Below are 12,649 nucleotides of genomic sequence, written 5' to 3' on the forward strand. Positions count from 1 at the left end.
CACGGGCTGAAATTTAAGCTACGTGAACCCGGCCGGGCCGGGGCGCCAGGGCGGGCAGACCCCGACGTGCCGGGAGCGCGGCGAGGAGAGGCTGGGGGCGGGTGGCACGGGTGCCAGGTTTCTGTCCCCTGCGGCTCCCCTGCTCCCTCCACACTCGGCCCCTGCACCATGCGGACGACCAGGGGGAGCAGGTGCTTACAGTATCACAGGAAGGGAAACTGAGGCCCACAGAGGGCCGGGGGCCCAGGCCTGGAGGTTTCTGCCTCTACCCACTGTTCTGCCCTGCGGGGGGCTGTGCAAAGTCCCTCCGGTGGCCTCGGAAAAACCCTGACATGCCAGGCCTCAGCCTCCCGAAGAGCGAGCCGGCGCTGGCTCCGTCCTGCAGACCGGATGGCCGAGGCCCTGAGGACTGGCCTGACCCGGCCCCGGCCACACAGAGGTCAAGGCCGTTCTCCTGAGCTCTTGGGGTCGAGAGCGCCCAGGTCAGAAGAGCCCTGCTGTCAGCCCAGCTGCATAACCCAGGGGCCGCAGGGGGGTTCCAGCTGTAAATGAGCACTTCCAGAACATTCTGGAACATTGTGGGGTTGGGGGAACTTGTTACTCTGAAGAATGCCAAGGGAGACAGGGTGGTCGGGGTGGAGGGGAACTCCACCTCAGTTTCCCCGTCTGCACGTGGACGTGCGGAGATGGGTGACACCTGGGCGGGAGGGCGAAGGGCCCATGGTGGGGACGGCGCAGGCGTCTGGGGGCCTCTGCCAAGCCCACTGGTGACCCCGGGCCTGCGCCAGCCTCTCGGGGCCCGTCACTCACCTGCCACCCACACCACACACCTGGGCCCCCTCCCCTCCGCCTGGCTGCAAGCCCGGGGTCCCGGGAGGCGGACGGGGACCCTCGGGCCGGGCCCGGGCTTCCCTGCAGGTGCTGAGGGCGGGTCCCAGCGGGCAGGGGTGGGGCACAGGGTGCCCTGTCCCCAACACACGGTGGTTGGCGGTGCTCCCCTCCCGCCCGGGCCCTCTGCCCTCCTCCTGAGCTGCCCGCGCCCCTTGGCCCACAGCCCGGAGGCCCCAGGGGAAGGAACTTTCCAGAGGGCTGGCGGCTCCATCACCACCCAGCCCGGGCCCGGGGAGGCGCTGGGGGTCCGAGAGGGCAGAGACCCCAGCGAGGGGGCCCAGATGACCTCCCTGCACCCACGAGCCGGTCCCAGCTCATCCGGAGCCGGTCAAAGGCCAGCCCTGCGGCTTCTCACTCGGCCCTGGGCCCGGCCCCTTCCCGGGGAGGCCCCACCTCGAGTGGCCTGCAGAGCCTCGCCCAGAGAGGTCAGGAAATAGCTCAGGTTGCACAGCGAGTTCAGGCGAGCCCCGACTGTCCGGCCATGGGCTGGGAGCTCCTCTCCGAAACTCCAAAGGCCGAGGCTGGGCTCGGTCCAGCTGCAGGTCCCAAGGCCAGACGGCCTGGATTCAAACCTCAGCTCTCACCAGGCCCTGATCGCCAGGAACAGGATTGGCCCAGGGCGGTGCTCCAGGGGGAGGGACCAGCTCAGAGGACACAAAGAGGGATGGAGGGTGACGGCCAGGTCAGTACGGGCGGTGAGCTGCCGGGGTTGACTTCAGGGCCGGGGCAGGAGCTCGGTTGGCGACAGTGCCAGTGGGGTGATTTGGAGCTGGGGGAGACCGGACCCAGAATCTCTGTCCCCTACCCTGCTCCGTCCCAGGGAGCATCAGAGTCAATTCCGGGCCCTGCGAGTGACAGGACTCGCTGGGCAGGGCGGGTGTGGCCAGAATGGAATAGCAGCCCCTGGTGGCCCCAGGAACCCCCATCGCCAGCGTCCCCTTCGCTCCTATTGGGGCTCAGCCGAAGGTCGGGGCTCAGCGGGGTGACGGCAGCTGACCCGAGGAGCACCGCGGCTGCCGCCAGCCTGGCCGGCCAGCCTCCCGCCGCCCGGGTCACAACTGTGGAGCGTGCAGAGCCCTGTGGCCTCCATTGGAGACCTCCTTTCTCGTTTCTCGCTCCGCCTTCCCTCCTGTCCCGCTCTGCCAGCCTTTCTGTCCTCACGGGGCCACCAGGCCAGCGGGAGAAGGACACAGTGTGGCCTGAGCTAGCTGGGTCTGGTCTGACTTGGGGAGCAGAGGAGCCTCTATCTGGGGAGACTCCCTGGAAGAGGTGTCTGCACTGAGCCCTGAAGGACGGGGGGGAATGACCCGGCAGGCCAAGGGCGCTGGTGTACGAGTGGCCGCGGCCCGGTGCCTCTGAGACTCCAGATGACTTAGGACAAAGGCCGCCCCTCTCGGGCCTTCGGTGTTCACGTCAGCAGGGTGGCTAATGTGACAGACGGAAGGCTTGCCCATCGAGGCCTGGCCGTGGGCCCAGGACACAGTGACAGCCAGACCGGCAGCCCCGTGAGTTAGTTTTTAATAAGTCACCGACGATCCTGCCAGCCAAGTCAGAAAAGATGAGTAGATTTAGGTCAAGCTCTTCTGCAAGTGCCCTGCCCTGGGGGACCCCAGCCCCCGCCCAGCCCCCTGCCTCCTAGACCCTCAGATCGGAGAGCTCCAGGCAGCCTCCCAGAAATACTTCTGGATCAGGGAAGTAGTGAGACCTGGAGGCCGGACCTCGGACTGTGTGTTCTCTGCACCCAGGCAGCCTCCCTTTCGCGTTCTCCTTGCCTCTGCTCTGTCCCTGATAGTCTGTCCCCAGCGTGGCCTGGGAGAGCATCTCAGAACACGGGGCAGCATGGTAGGCCCCCTGCTTATAGCTGCCCATGGCTCCCTACTTCCCCGTGCTAAACCCTATCACCGCCCATGGCCAGACGTGGCTGAAGGTGGCCCGGCCTCAGCAGTGGCTCCGCCTCTTCTCCCGCTTGGGAGGACCCAGCTACTGAATTTCCTCTGGTTCTTCCAACGTTCCTGGACCTTTGATGCCTCAGGGCCTTTGCACAGGCTGTTCCTTCCACCTGGAATGCTTTTCCCTTCCCTTCCCTTTTTACTTGGAGAACTCCTGCTAGCGTGTTAGCCTATACACAGCCCAACCTCCAGAAAGCCCAGACGAGGTCACAGTCTTGTCCCCACAAGTCCTGTACCTCGAATTTTAATTGACTGCTCCCTTGCAAAGGTTGGGTACTGTCTCACTGGCCCACTGGCTCCTGGCAGCCTCCCTGGGTCTGCTCTGCAGCAGGTGCACAAAAAGTGTTGGTCGAGGGACTGATTGAGAGCATGGGATCTGCTGGGACGGGAAGGCTGAAAATTGTGGTCACTTTCCGAGTCCCACCTCAAGGAACCCCTGGTGTCTCCCTTTCCCCCAGGAACCCACCTTGAGAAACGGTGGTTTGGGTCAACTGTCTACACAAAGGCATGCACCGTTGCAGCCACAGCGGGGGGGGGGGGGCGGGGCGGGGCCAGGGCCATGACTCAGGCCTGGCCTCCAATTTTTCTGCCCTTTCTAGTCTTACACCGGACATTAAGGGGACCTCGTCATTTGCTTCTGGGCAGTGGCCTAGGGTCAGGACAAAATAGGCCACGGCACCTGATGACAGGTAGGGCGGTTCCAGGCCTATTTCCTTATTCCTTCGTCCACCTAGTCCAGGGCGTGGCATTCTCCCAGCCCAGGGAAGCTGGCTCTGAATTACTCAGCTGCCACTCCCGGCAACCTGTCTGCTGCCACCGGCTCGCCGGTTCCCCAGGTAAGGCCTCTTGGGGCACACTTACCCTGCACCCCAAAATGTGGCAGGGTACCCCTGGGAAAGCCTCTCGGCCTCTCAACTCCATTCCTTCTCTCCTCTGCCCCCCACCCCGTCTGCCGAGGTTCGGGTTGCAGCTGGGCCTGGCATGGAACCCAGGCTGGAGGGTCCAAAGTCTGTGGAATGTTCTGGAACTTGGCCAGCAGACCCTGGGCACGGGCAGGGCTCCTCTTAGGTGCCATGTGAACCAGGGTGGCAGAGGGTACAGGAGGTTCTCGTTTATTGGCCAAACCAGGAGGAACTGGGCACTGGTCCCTCTCATTGGGTTAGAAGCCCCTCCTCGGCCGGGCGCGGTGGCTCACGCCTGGAATCCCAGCACTCTGGGAGGCCGGGGTGGGAGGATCTTTTGAGCTCAGGAGGTCGAGACCAGCCTGAGCAAGAGCGAGACCCTGTCTCTACTAAAAACATGGAAAGAAATTAGCTGGACAACTAAAAATATATAGAAAAAATTAGCCGGGCATGGTGGCTCATGCCTATAGTCCCAGCTACTTGGGAGGCCGAGGTGGGAGGATCGCTTAACCCTTTGCACTCACTTGCTTTTTTCTCATTATCTACTCGACATTATCCACACTCAACATCCGAGTGCAAAGGGTTAAGCCCATGAGTTTGGGGTTGCTGTGAGCGAGGCTGATGCCACGGCACTCTAGCCCAGGTGACAGAGTGAGACTCTGTCTCAAAAAAATATATAATAATAATAAGCCCCTCCTCCTCTGGGCTCTGTGAGCAGCCCGGATCTCCTCACCCCTCCTGGCCTGGGAAGCTGTCTGCCCCTGCCTTGCCCAGTGGGACAAAGGATAGCAGGGCTTCGCCCAGGCTGGAGTGCAGTGACATCATCACAGCTCACTGCAGCCTTGAACTCCTGGGCTCCAGCGATCCTCCTGCCTCAGCCTCCTGAGTAGCTGGGACTACAGGTGCAGCCACCGATACAGGCTTATTTTTTTATTTTCTGTAGAGACAGGATCTTACTATGTTGCCCAGGCTGGTCTTGAACCCTTGGGCTCAAGCGATCCTCCTGCCTCAGCCTCCCAAAGTGCTGGGAGTACAGGTGTGAGCCACTTCACCCAGCCTGTTTTTTTGGTTTTCTGTTTTCTGATCTTTGTGGCACTTTTCAGTCCTTTTCTACAAAAAAAAAAATATATATATATCTGGTGTTGAACTTAGATGAGAGGTTAGCCCTGACCTTCCATCCCGGATGTTCCCACAATCTCCCCTCCTTAAGGTCACTTTAATGTCTCCTAGAAGGGGCTCCCTATATACCCAGTGTCCACAGGATGTCATAGTATTCATTACATTGATAAATATGATTTTTTTTTTTGAAACAGAGTCTCACTCTGTTGCCCTGGCTACAGTGTCATTCATCAGCCTAGCTCACAGCAACCTCCAACTCCTGGGCTCAAGTGATCCTCCTGCCTCAGCCTCCCGAGTAGCTGGGACTACAGGCATGCGCCACCATGCCCGGCTAATTTTTTCTATATATTTTTAGTTGGCCAATTAATTTCTTTCTATTTTTAGTAGAGACGGGGTCTCGCTCTTTCTCAGGCTGGTTTCGAACTCCTGACCTTGATCGATCCTCCCGCCTGGGCCTCCCAGAGTGCTAGGATTACAGACAGGCGTAAGCTGCGGCGCCAGGCCTAGGCATTTTCATATGCACAATTCTGTGGCATTAAGTCTGTTTACAAAGTTCTGCAATTATCACTCTAATGTATTTCTAGAACTTTCATCACCCCAAGCAGAAACTCTGCACCCATTAGGCAAAAACATCCCATCATTTCTTCCCTTCCTGCCCCCGGTAAACTCTATTCTACTTCCTGTCTCTGTGGATCTGCCTGCTCGTCACACAAACAGAGTCACACACTGTGTGTCCTTCTGTGTCTGGCTTCTGTCACTGAGCACGACGTCCTCAAGGTCCCTCCGTCGTGTAGCCCGTGTGTCTGTGTCAGAGCGATATTCCAGTGTGTGGGGGCCACGTTGGGTTTATCAACTTGTCCACCCAAGGACATGGGGCCATTTCTCCATTTTGGCTACTGTGAGTCAGGCTGCTGTGAGGTGGACATTCCCACCGGTTGGAGTCCCTACTTTAAATTCTTTGAGGTATATACCTAGGAGGGGAGTCACTGGGTGATGTGGAGAGTGTCTCTTCAGCTTTTCAAGGAACCATCAAACTGGCGGGGCACAGTGGCTCAAGCCTGTAATCCCAGCACTTTGGGAGGTTGAGGCAGAAGGATTGCCTGAGACCAGGAGTTTGAGACCAGACTGGGCAACATAGTGAGACCCCGTCTACAAAAATTAAGAAAAATTAGCTGGGCATGGGAGCACATGCCTGTAGTCCCAGCTGCCCGGGAGGCTGAAGCAGGAGGATCTCTTGAGCCAGAAGTTCGAGGCTGCAGTGAGCTATGATGACTGCACTATAGCCTGGATGACAGAGTGAGACCCTATCTCAAAAAAATAAAATAAAATAAAGGATGCGGGTAAATGTAATTTTAAAGGTGTTTTTATTCCCCCCAATACATGCAAAGCACTATGTCAATATATAATCACTGCAAAAAATTATAAATGAGCTACTTTTCATTTTTTCTTTCTCACTAAGTCTTGTCAACCCCGTGTGCATTTGCCCCCTAAAGCGTATGTCTGTTTAGGCACTGTATCTTCAACGGCTAGAGTGACACGGAATCCTAGCAAAACAAGACAGCTGCGGTTAGTGGGGGTGGGGGGAGACTTTTTTATGTTCATTTTTTAAATTCGAATTTAGGATTGAAAACCATCCACCCCAGGCTCTGAGCCTCACGTCAGGCCCCAAGAGAGGTGGCCCAGGTTTCCTTCCTCCTACTCCAGCGTTGGCATCCCAGCCTGTCCTGAAGGTCCCTCTTTCTCGGGTCCCCTAGACCCAGTGCTCACGCCCTGGCTGCCTCGGGGCCCCCAGACCAGCTCCCCGCTGGTCATTCTTAGGACAAGCAGGGCCCTTTGCTTAAAATTTCCAGCTCTGCTGTACTTTACTGTGAGTCACTTGGTCTCACTCTTATCGTCTGTAAAATGGGAATAATAATACTTCCTGTGAGGACTTTTGCCTGTGAACTTTGGAGAGTGTGTTCCTCAGTGACCCTGTCTCCGGTCTCGTCTCTCCCCAGCAACTCTGACCCATGGACCCACCGGGCCGGGCCGGGCGGCAGTGTCCGTGGCGGCCCTGGCTGGCGGGGCTGCTGCTGCAGCTGCTGTTGGCGGTGTGCTTCTTCTCCTACCAGCGTGTGTCCCACGACGGTCGCACCGGGGCCCCTGGGCCAGGGCTCGTCGCACTGGAATCTGTCCCCGAGAGGCCAGCAGGGGCGACGTCCACCACTGGGTCCCGCTGCCAGGCCACGCCAGGGGCCCCTGCCCGCCCGGCCCTCCTCATCCTGCTGTGGACGTGGCCTTTCCACATCCCTGTGTCTCTGTCCCGCTGCTCAGAGATGCTGCCCGGCGCGGCCGACTGCCACCTGACCGCCGACCGCAGCGTGTACCCGCGCGCGCACGGGGTCATCGTGCATCACTGGGATGTCATGTTCAACCCAAAGGCGCAGCTCCCGCGGTCCCCGAGGCCACCGGGGCAGCGCTGGGTCTGGTTCAACATGGAGCCGCCACTCAAAGCCCTGCACCTGCAGGCCATGGACGGGCACTTCAACCTGACCATGTCCTACCGCAGCGACTCCGACATCTTCATGCCCTACGGCTGGCTCGAGCCCTGGCCCGGCCAGCCCGCCCACGCCATGGTCAACCTCTCGGCCAAGACCGAGCTGGCGGCCTGGGTGGTGTCCGGCTGGAGGCCCGACTCGGCCAGGGTGCGCTACTACGAGGCGCTGCGGGCGCACCTGCAGGTGGACGTGTACGGCAAGCAGCACAGGCCGCTGCCCCGCGACGGCATGGCGCGCCAGCTGGCCCGCTACAAGTTCTACCTGGCCTTCGAGAACTCCCGGCACCGCGACTACATCACGGAGAAGCTGTGGCGGAACGCCATGGACGCCTGGGCCGTGCCCGTGGTGCTGGGGCCCAGCCGGGCCAACTACGAGCAATTCCTGCCCCCCGACGCCTTCATCCACGTGGACGACTTCCAGAGCCCCCGAGACCTGGCCCGCTACCTGCAGGCGCTGGACAAGGACCCGGCGCGCTACCTCGCCTACTTCCGCTGGCGCGAGGCGCTGCGGCCGCGCTCCTTCAGCTGGGCGCTGGCCTTCTGCAAGGCCTGCTGGCAGCTGCAGCAGGAGCCCCGGTACCACACGGTGCCCGGCCTGGCCGCCTGGTTCACCTCAGGGGCCTCTGAGCCTGGGGCCTCCTGGCCTGGGACCTCCCCGGCTGGGACCTCCCGGGTTGGGCTGCAGCCAACGGGGGCCTGACCTATCCGGGGCCACACCCACCTGGGACTGCAGCTACCTGGGTCCTAGGCTGCGGGGACCTCACCTGTCTGGGGCTTCCCTTGTTTGCGGACCTAGCTGCCTTAGGGCTCACCTGCTGTGGTCCTGGCTGCTGGAGACCTCAGCCCTTGAGGACTTCATCTGCTGGGCACCCGCTACCAGACACCTTGGCCTGTGGGAGGTTACCTGCCGGGAGCCTCACCTGGCTGGGGACCTCCCCACCAGGGCACTCAGCCCCTGGGGACCTGGCTCCCTGGTGTCCCGCCCCCTGGTGATGGTTCCGGCTGCCCCACCTGCTGGGGTCATTGCTGCTATTGGTAACAGCCTGTGACATGTGCAGACAGACAATGTTGTGACCAATTTCCAGAAAAGAATGGTTTGAGTAAAACTTGTGTCCCCCTTACTCTAGAAGAGTGGTTGTCACCACAGGGCAGTTCTGGTCCCCAGGGGACGCTCAGCAATGTCCAGAGACATTTTGGGTTGTCCCACGGGGGAGGGTTTGATGGCACCTGTGGGTAGAGGCGAGGGATGCCCCAGACTCCCGACAGTGCGCAGCGCAGCCCCCACATGGAGGATGGTTTGGCGACAAATGTGCGGAGGTGAGAAAACCCCGCTCTAGACCTTTCTATGGCTCGAGGCAGGTGTTCGGAGCCCTGGGGCCCCTCCTGCCTCGGTCCCCTGGGGTGCGCTCCGCGAGGTGGGGGGACAGGGTGGAGAGGGGCCAGGCTGTCCAGGGGTCAACGTGGGGCAGAGCCAGGACAAGGGACCTTCTGTGCCCGGCGCACAGGGCCAGGCGGGGTGGCCGAGTTGGCTGAGGTGTTCGGGGCAGGGCAGAGGAGGGCAGGTCCCCTGAGCAGGGGGGTGAGGGGGTGTGTGTGTCTGTCAGCGTGGACTCGGTGTGACCGTCACTGTACAGCCGTCATGGAGCACGGCTGTGTGTGACCGCGGGTGTGAGGACCGCCTGCGGCTCTGCGTGCGTGTCCGTGTGTGGCGGTCCCTCCCAGCGAGAGATGGGATGAGCGGCCGGGAGTGTGTCGGGGACGTGGGGCGCTGCAGTGGCCCCTCTGAGAGCGCCAGGCTCTCCGTGTCCACCTGTCTTTCAACTGTGTGACAGGTGCGTGGCTGTGGGTGGACAGAGGTGTGTCGCTGGGTGTGATTTGGGGCGTGTGGCCCTGTGTGTTTGTGGCTGAACAGCACCAAGTGACAAGCAGAGAGAGGCAGGTGCTTAAAATATACAGGAAGGGAAACTGAGGCCCACAGAGGGCCGGGGGGCCCAAGCCTGAGGGTTTCTGCCCCTGCCCACCGTTCCGCCCTGCGGGGGGCTGTGCAAAGTCCCTCCGGTGTCCTGGGGAATAACCTGGACATCCCAGGTCTCCTCAGCCTCCCGAAGAGGGTGCCGGCGCTGGCTCCACCCTGCAGACCAATGGCCGAGGCCCAGAGAGGTGAGCACTTCCAGAACATTCTGGAACATTGTGGGGTTGGGGGAACTTGCTACTCTGAAGAATGCCAAGGGAGACAGGGTGGTCGGGGTGGAGGGGAACTCCACCTCAGTTTCCCTGTCTGCACGCGGACGTGTGGAGATGGGTGACACCTGGGCGGGAGGGCGGAGGGCCCATGGTGGGGACGGCGCGGGCGTCTGGGGGCCTCTGCCAAGCCCACTGGTGACCCCGGGCCTGCGCCAGCCTCTCGGGGCCCGTCACTCACCTGCCACCCACACCACACACCTGGGCCCCCTCCCCTCCGCCTGGCTGCAAGCCCGGGGTCCCGGGAGGCGGACGGGGACCCTCGGGCCGGGCCCGGGCTTCCCTGCAGGCGCTGAGGGCGGGTCCCAGCGGGCAGGGGTGGGGCACAGGGTGCCCTGTCCCCAACGCACGGTGGTTGGCCGTGCTCCCCTCCCGCCCTCGGGCCCTCCTCCCTCCTCCTGAGCTGCCCGCGCCCCTTGGCCCACAGCCCGGAGGCCCCAGGGGAAGGAACTTTCCAGGGGGCTGGCGGCTCCATCACCACCCAGCCCGGGCCCGGGGAGGTGCTGGGGGTCCGAGAGGGCAGAGACCCCAGCGAGGGGGCCCAGATGACCTCCCTGCACCCACGAGCCGGTCCCAGCTCGTCCGGAGCCGGTCAAAGGCCAGCCCTGCGGCTTACTCGGCCCTGGGCCCGGCCCTTTCCCGGGGAGGCCCCACCTCGAACGGCCTGCAGAGCCTCGCCCAGAGAGGTCAGGAAATAGCTCAGGTCGCACAGCGAGTTCAGGCGAGCCCCGACTCTGTCTAGAACGATCACCCTGGCCGGTCCTGCCATGCAGCCTCCCTCTGCCCGCGATGACACCGTGGGGCGGCACAGCCCGTGGCCTCCACTATGGAGCTGCCCTCGGATTCTGGATCTTTAGTACAGTCCAGTCTCTGTCTCCGCCTGCCCTCCTCTCCCGTCCCCCGGCCCCTCTGCCCCACGGGCTGCCAGCGCTGCAGAGGAGCGGCCCGTGAGGCCGGAGCCCCCACGGGGACAGGGGGGCAGCGGTCGGGACACGGGGGCAGCGGTCGGAACCAGAGGGGGATCAGGTCCCGCTCGGGGCAGGGGAGCCTCCATCCAGGGAGGGTCATCGAAAGGGGCGCTGCACTGAACCCCGAAGGATCTCGAGGCGTTAGCCGAGCACGGGGGCGGGCAAGGGCACAGGCGGAGACAGCTGGGGCGTTTGACCTGGAGGGTGACATGGGACAAGCGTCTCCACTTCTCAAGGTTTCACTTTTCATATCAGCGTCCGGGATTTTTTTTTTTTTTTTTTTTTTGAGACAGAGTCTCACTTTGTTGCCCAGGCTAGAGTGAGTGCCGTGGCGTCAGCCTAGCTCACAGCAACCTCAAACTCCTGGGCTCGAGCGATCCTCCCGCCTCGGCCTCCCAGAGAGCTAGGATTACAGGTGTGAGCCACCGCGCCCGGCCTATTTTACTAAGTCCCCAACGATGCCCCCAGTCACGGCAGGAGAGATGAGTGGATTTAGGTCAGCCCCTCCTGCAAGTGCGCTGCGCCGGGGACCCCAGCCCTGCCTCGGCCCTGGCCGGGCACTCGGACAGTGGAGCTCCAGGCAGCGTGAAGGAGCCTCCTGGAAATGATTTCTAGGACAGGCTGGGCCTGTTCTAGAAAAATTAACCTGTTGAGGTGTAGCCTCCGCACCCAGTTTGGGAGTAGCGGAGTTTAGACCCTCAAGCCCGGCTTCCAGATCATTTCTCTGGTCCACCGGAGGAAGCTCGGGTGGGCCCCTGGGCTTCTAGGCTGACCCTCGGGACGGGGCAGGGAAAGGGGGTGGTTTCGAGTCACACGGAGGAGCTTGGTGGGGCCGCCAGCTCAGAGCCTCGGCCATTACCCTGATGCAGACGGCCATTGTCACTGGCCAACACCCCTGTGACCGCCTCCTCTCTTGTACTCTCTTCCTCTGCTCTGTCCCTGGCAGTCCGTCCCCAGGGTGTCCTGAGACAGCATCTCAGAACACGAGGCAGCATGGTAACCCCTCTGCTTATAGCCTCCCATAGCTCCCTACTTCCCGGTGCTCACACCCCGTCGCTGCCTCAGGGCCTTTGCACAGGTTGTTCCCTCTACCTGACATGCGCTTCCCTGCCTGTGTTGGCTGGGGAGCTCCCGCGGGGCCTCAGTCCACAGCTGAACACCCAGGAAGCGCAAAATGGCTCGTTCACTGTGCAACTTTAATTGTTGCTTTTATGACGAGGCCCATGTGCTACCTGACTCACCCACTGGCTCCCTGCATCCTCCCCCAGCCAGGAATCACTCTAGAACCGTTTGCTGATGGACTAACTGAACGAGAAGGTGGGACTGGTGAGGGTGAAGACAGGAAGGTTGAAAGACTCTGCTCCCTTTCTGCTTCGTACCTCCCGCGAACCCCTGGTGGCCCCCCGGGGAACCTGCTTTGAGAAACGGTGGTTTAGGTCAGACTTTTTACTTTATGTCCAAAGCCACGCAGCCCTGAGGCCACCGCTGGAGCCAGAGCCACGACCTTGAAATCCTCACACCCTGTCCAGCTCCACAGTGGGGCTTAGCGGAGCCCCACGATTTGTTTCCGGAGGATGGGCTGGCTCGGGGACAGGACACCCCAGGTCACCTGATGAAAGGTGTGGTGGCCGAACAAAACCCAGCTTCAGCGACAGATACACTTCCTCCTCCTCCTCTTCCACACCCTGCAAAAGCACCCGGGACTCGGTCCTCGGAATCCCCGTGAGCTGTCCGCGGTCCCCTCCCCAGGTAAGGCCTCTTGGGGGACATTTGTCCCCACCCCAGAATGCATGGGGAACCCCCTAGGAAAAACGTCTTGACTCCGTCCCTCCCCTCCTCTGCCCCCACACCATCTGCTGGGGTTCGGGTCATAGCTGGGCCTGGCACAGGACCCAGGCTGGAGGGTCCACAGGCTGTGGAATGTTCTGGAACTTGGCCAGCAGCCCTAGGCACAGGCAAGGCTCTTTCTTTTGTTGTGAGACACAGTCTTACTTTGTTGTCCAGGCTAGAGTGCCATGGCGTCAGGCTAGCTCACAGCAACCT

General features: G+C 61.5%; 1 protein-coding gene across 1 annotated transcript; it reads left to right on the top strand.

Moving 5' to 3' along the window:
• Positions 1–3,470: 3,470 nt before the first annotated feature.
• On the top strand, positions 3,471–8,508 carry LOC105869652 (3-galactosyl-N-acetylglucosaminide 4-alpha-L-fucosyltransferase FUT3-like). Its single transcript, XM_012761641.3, has 2 exons — positions 3,471–3,676; positions 6,859–8,508. The coding sequence occupies exon 2, from the start codon at positions 6,871–6,873 to the stop codon at positions 8,095–8,097; it is 1,227 nt and encodes a 408-aa protein (XP_012617095.2). The 5' UTR covers positions 3,471–3,676; positions 6,859–6,870; the 3' UTR covers positions 8,098–8,508.
• The last annotated feature ends 4,141 nt before the right edge of the window (positions 8,509–12,649 follow it).

The sequence above is a fragment of the Microcebus murinus genome, chromosome 27 (assembly GCF_040939455.1).
Source record: "Microcebus murinus isolate Inina chromosome 27, M.murinus_Inina_mat1.0, whole genome shotgun sequence".
NCBI classification, from domain to species: domain Eukaryota; kingdom Metazoa; phylum Chordata; class Mammalia; order Primates; family Cheirogaleidae; genus Microcebus; species Microcebus murinus.

Coding starts and splice junctions, on each gene's coding strand:
- LOC105869652 (XM_012761641.3), top strand. CDS start 6,871: ATGGACCCACCGGGCCGGGCCGGGCGGCAGTGTCCGTGGCGGCCCTGG.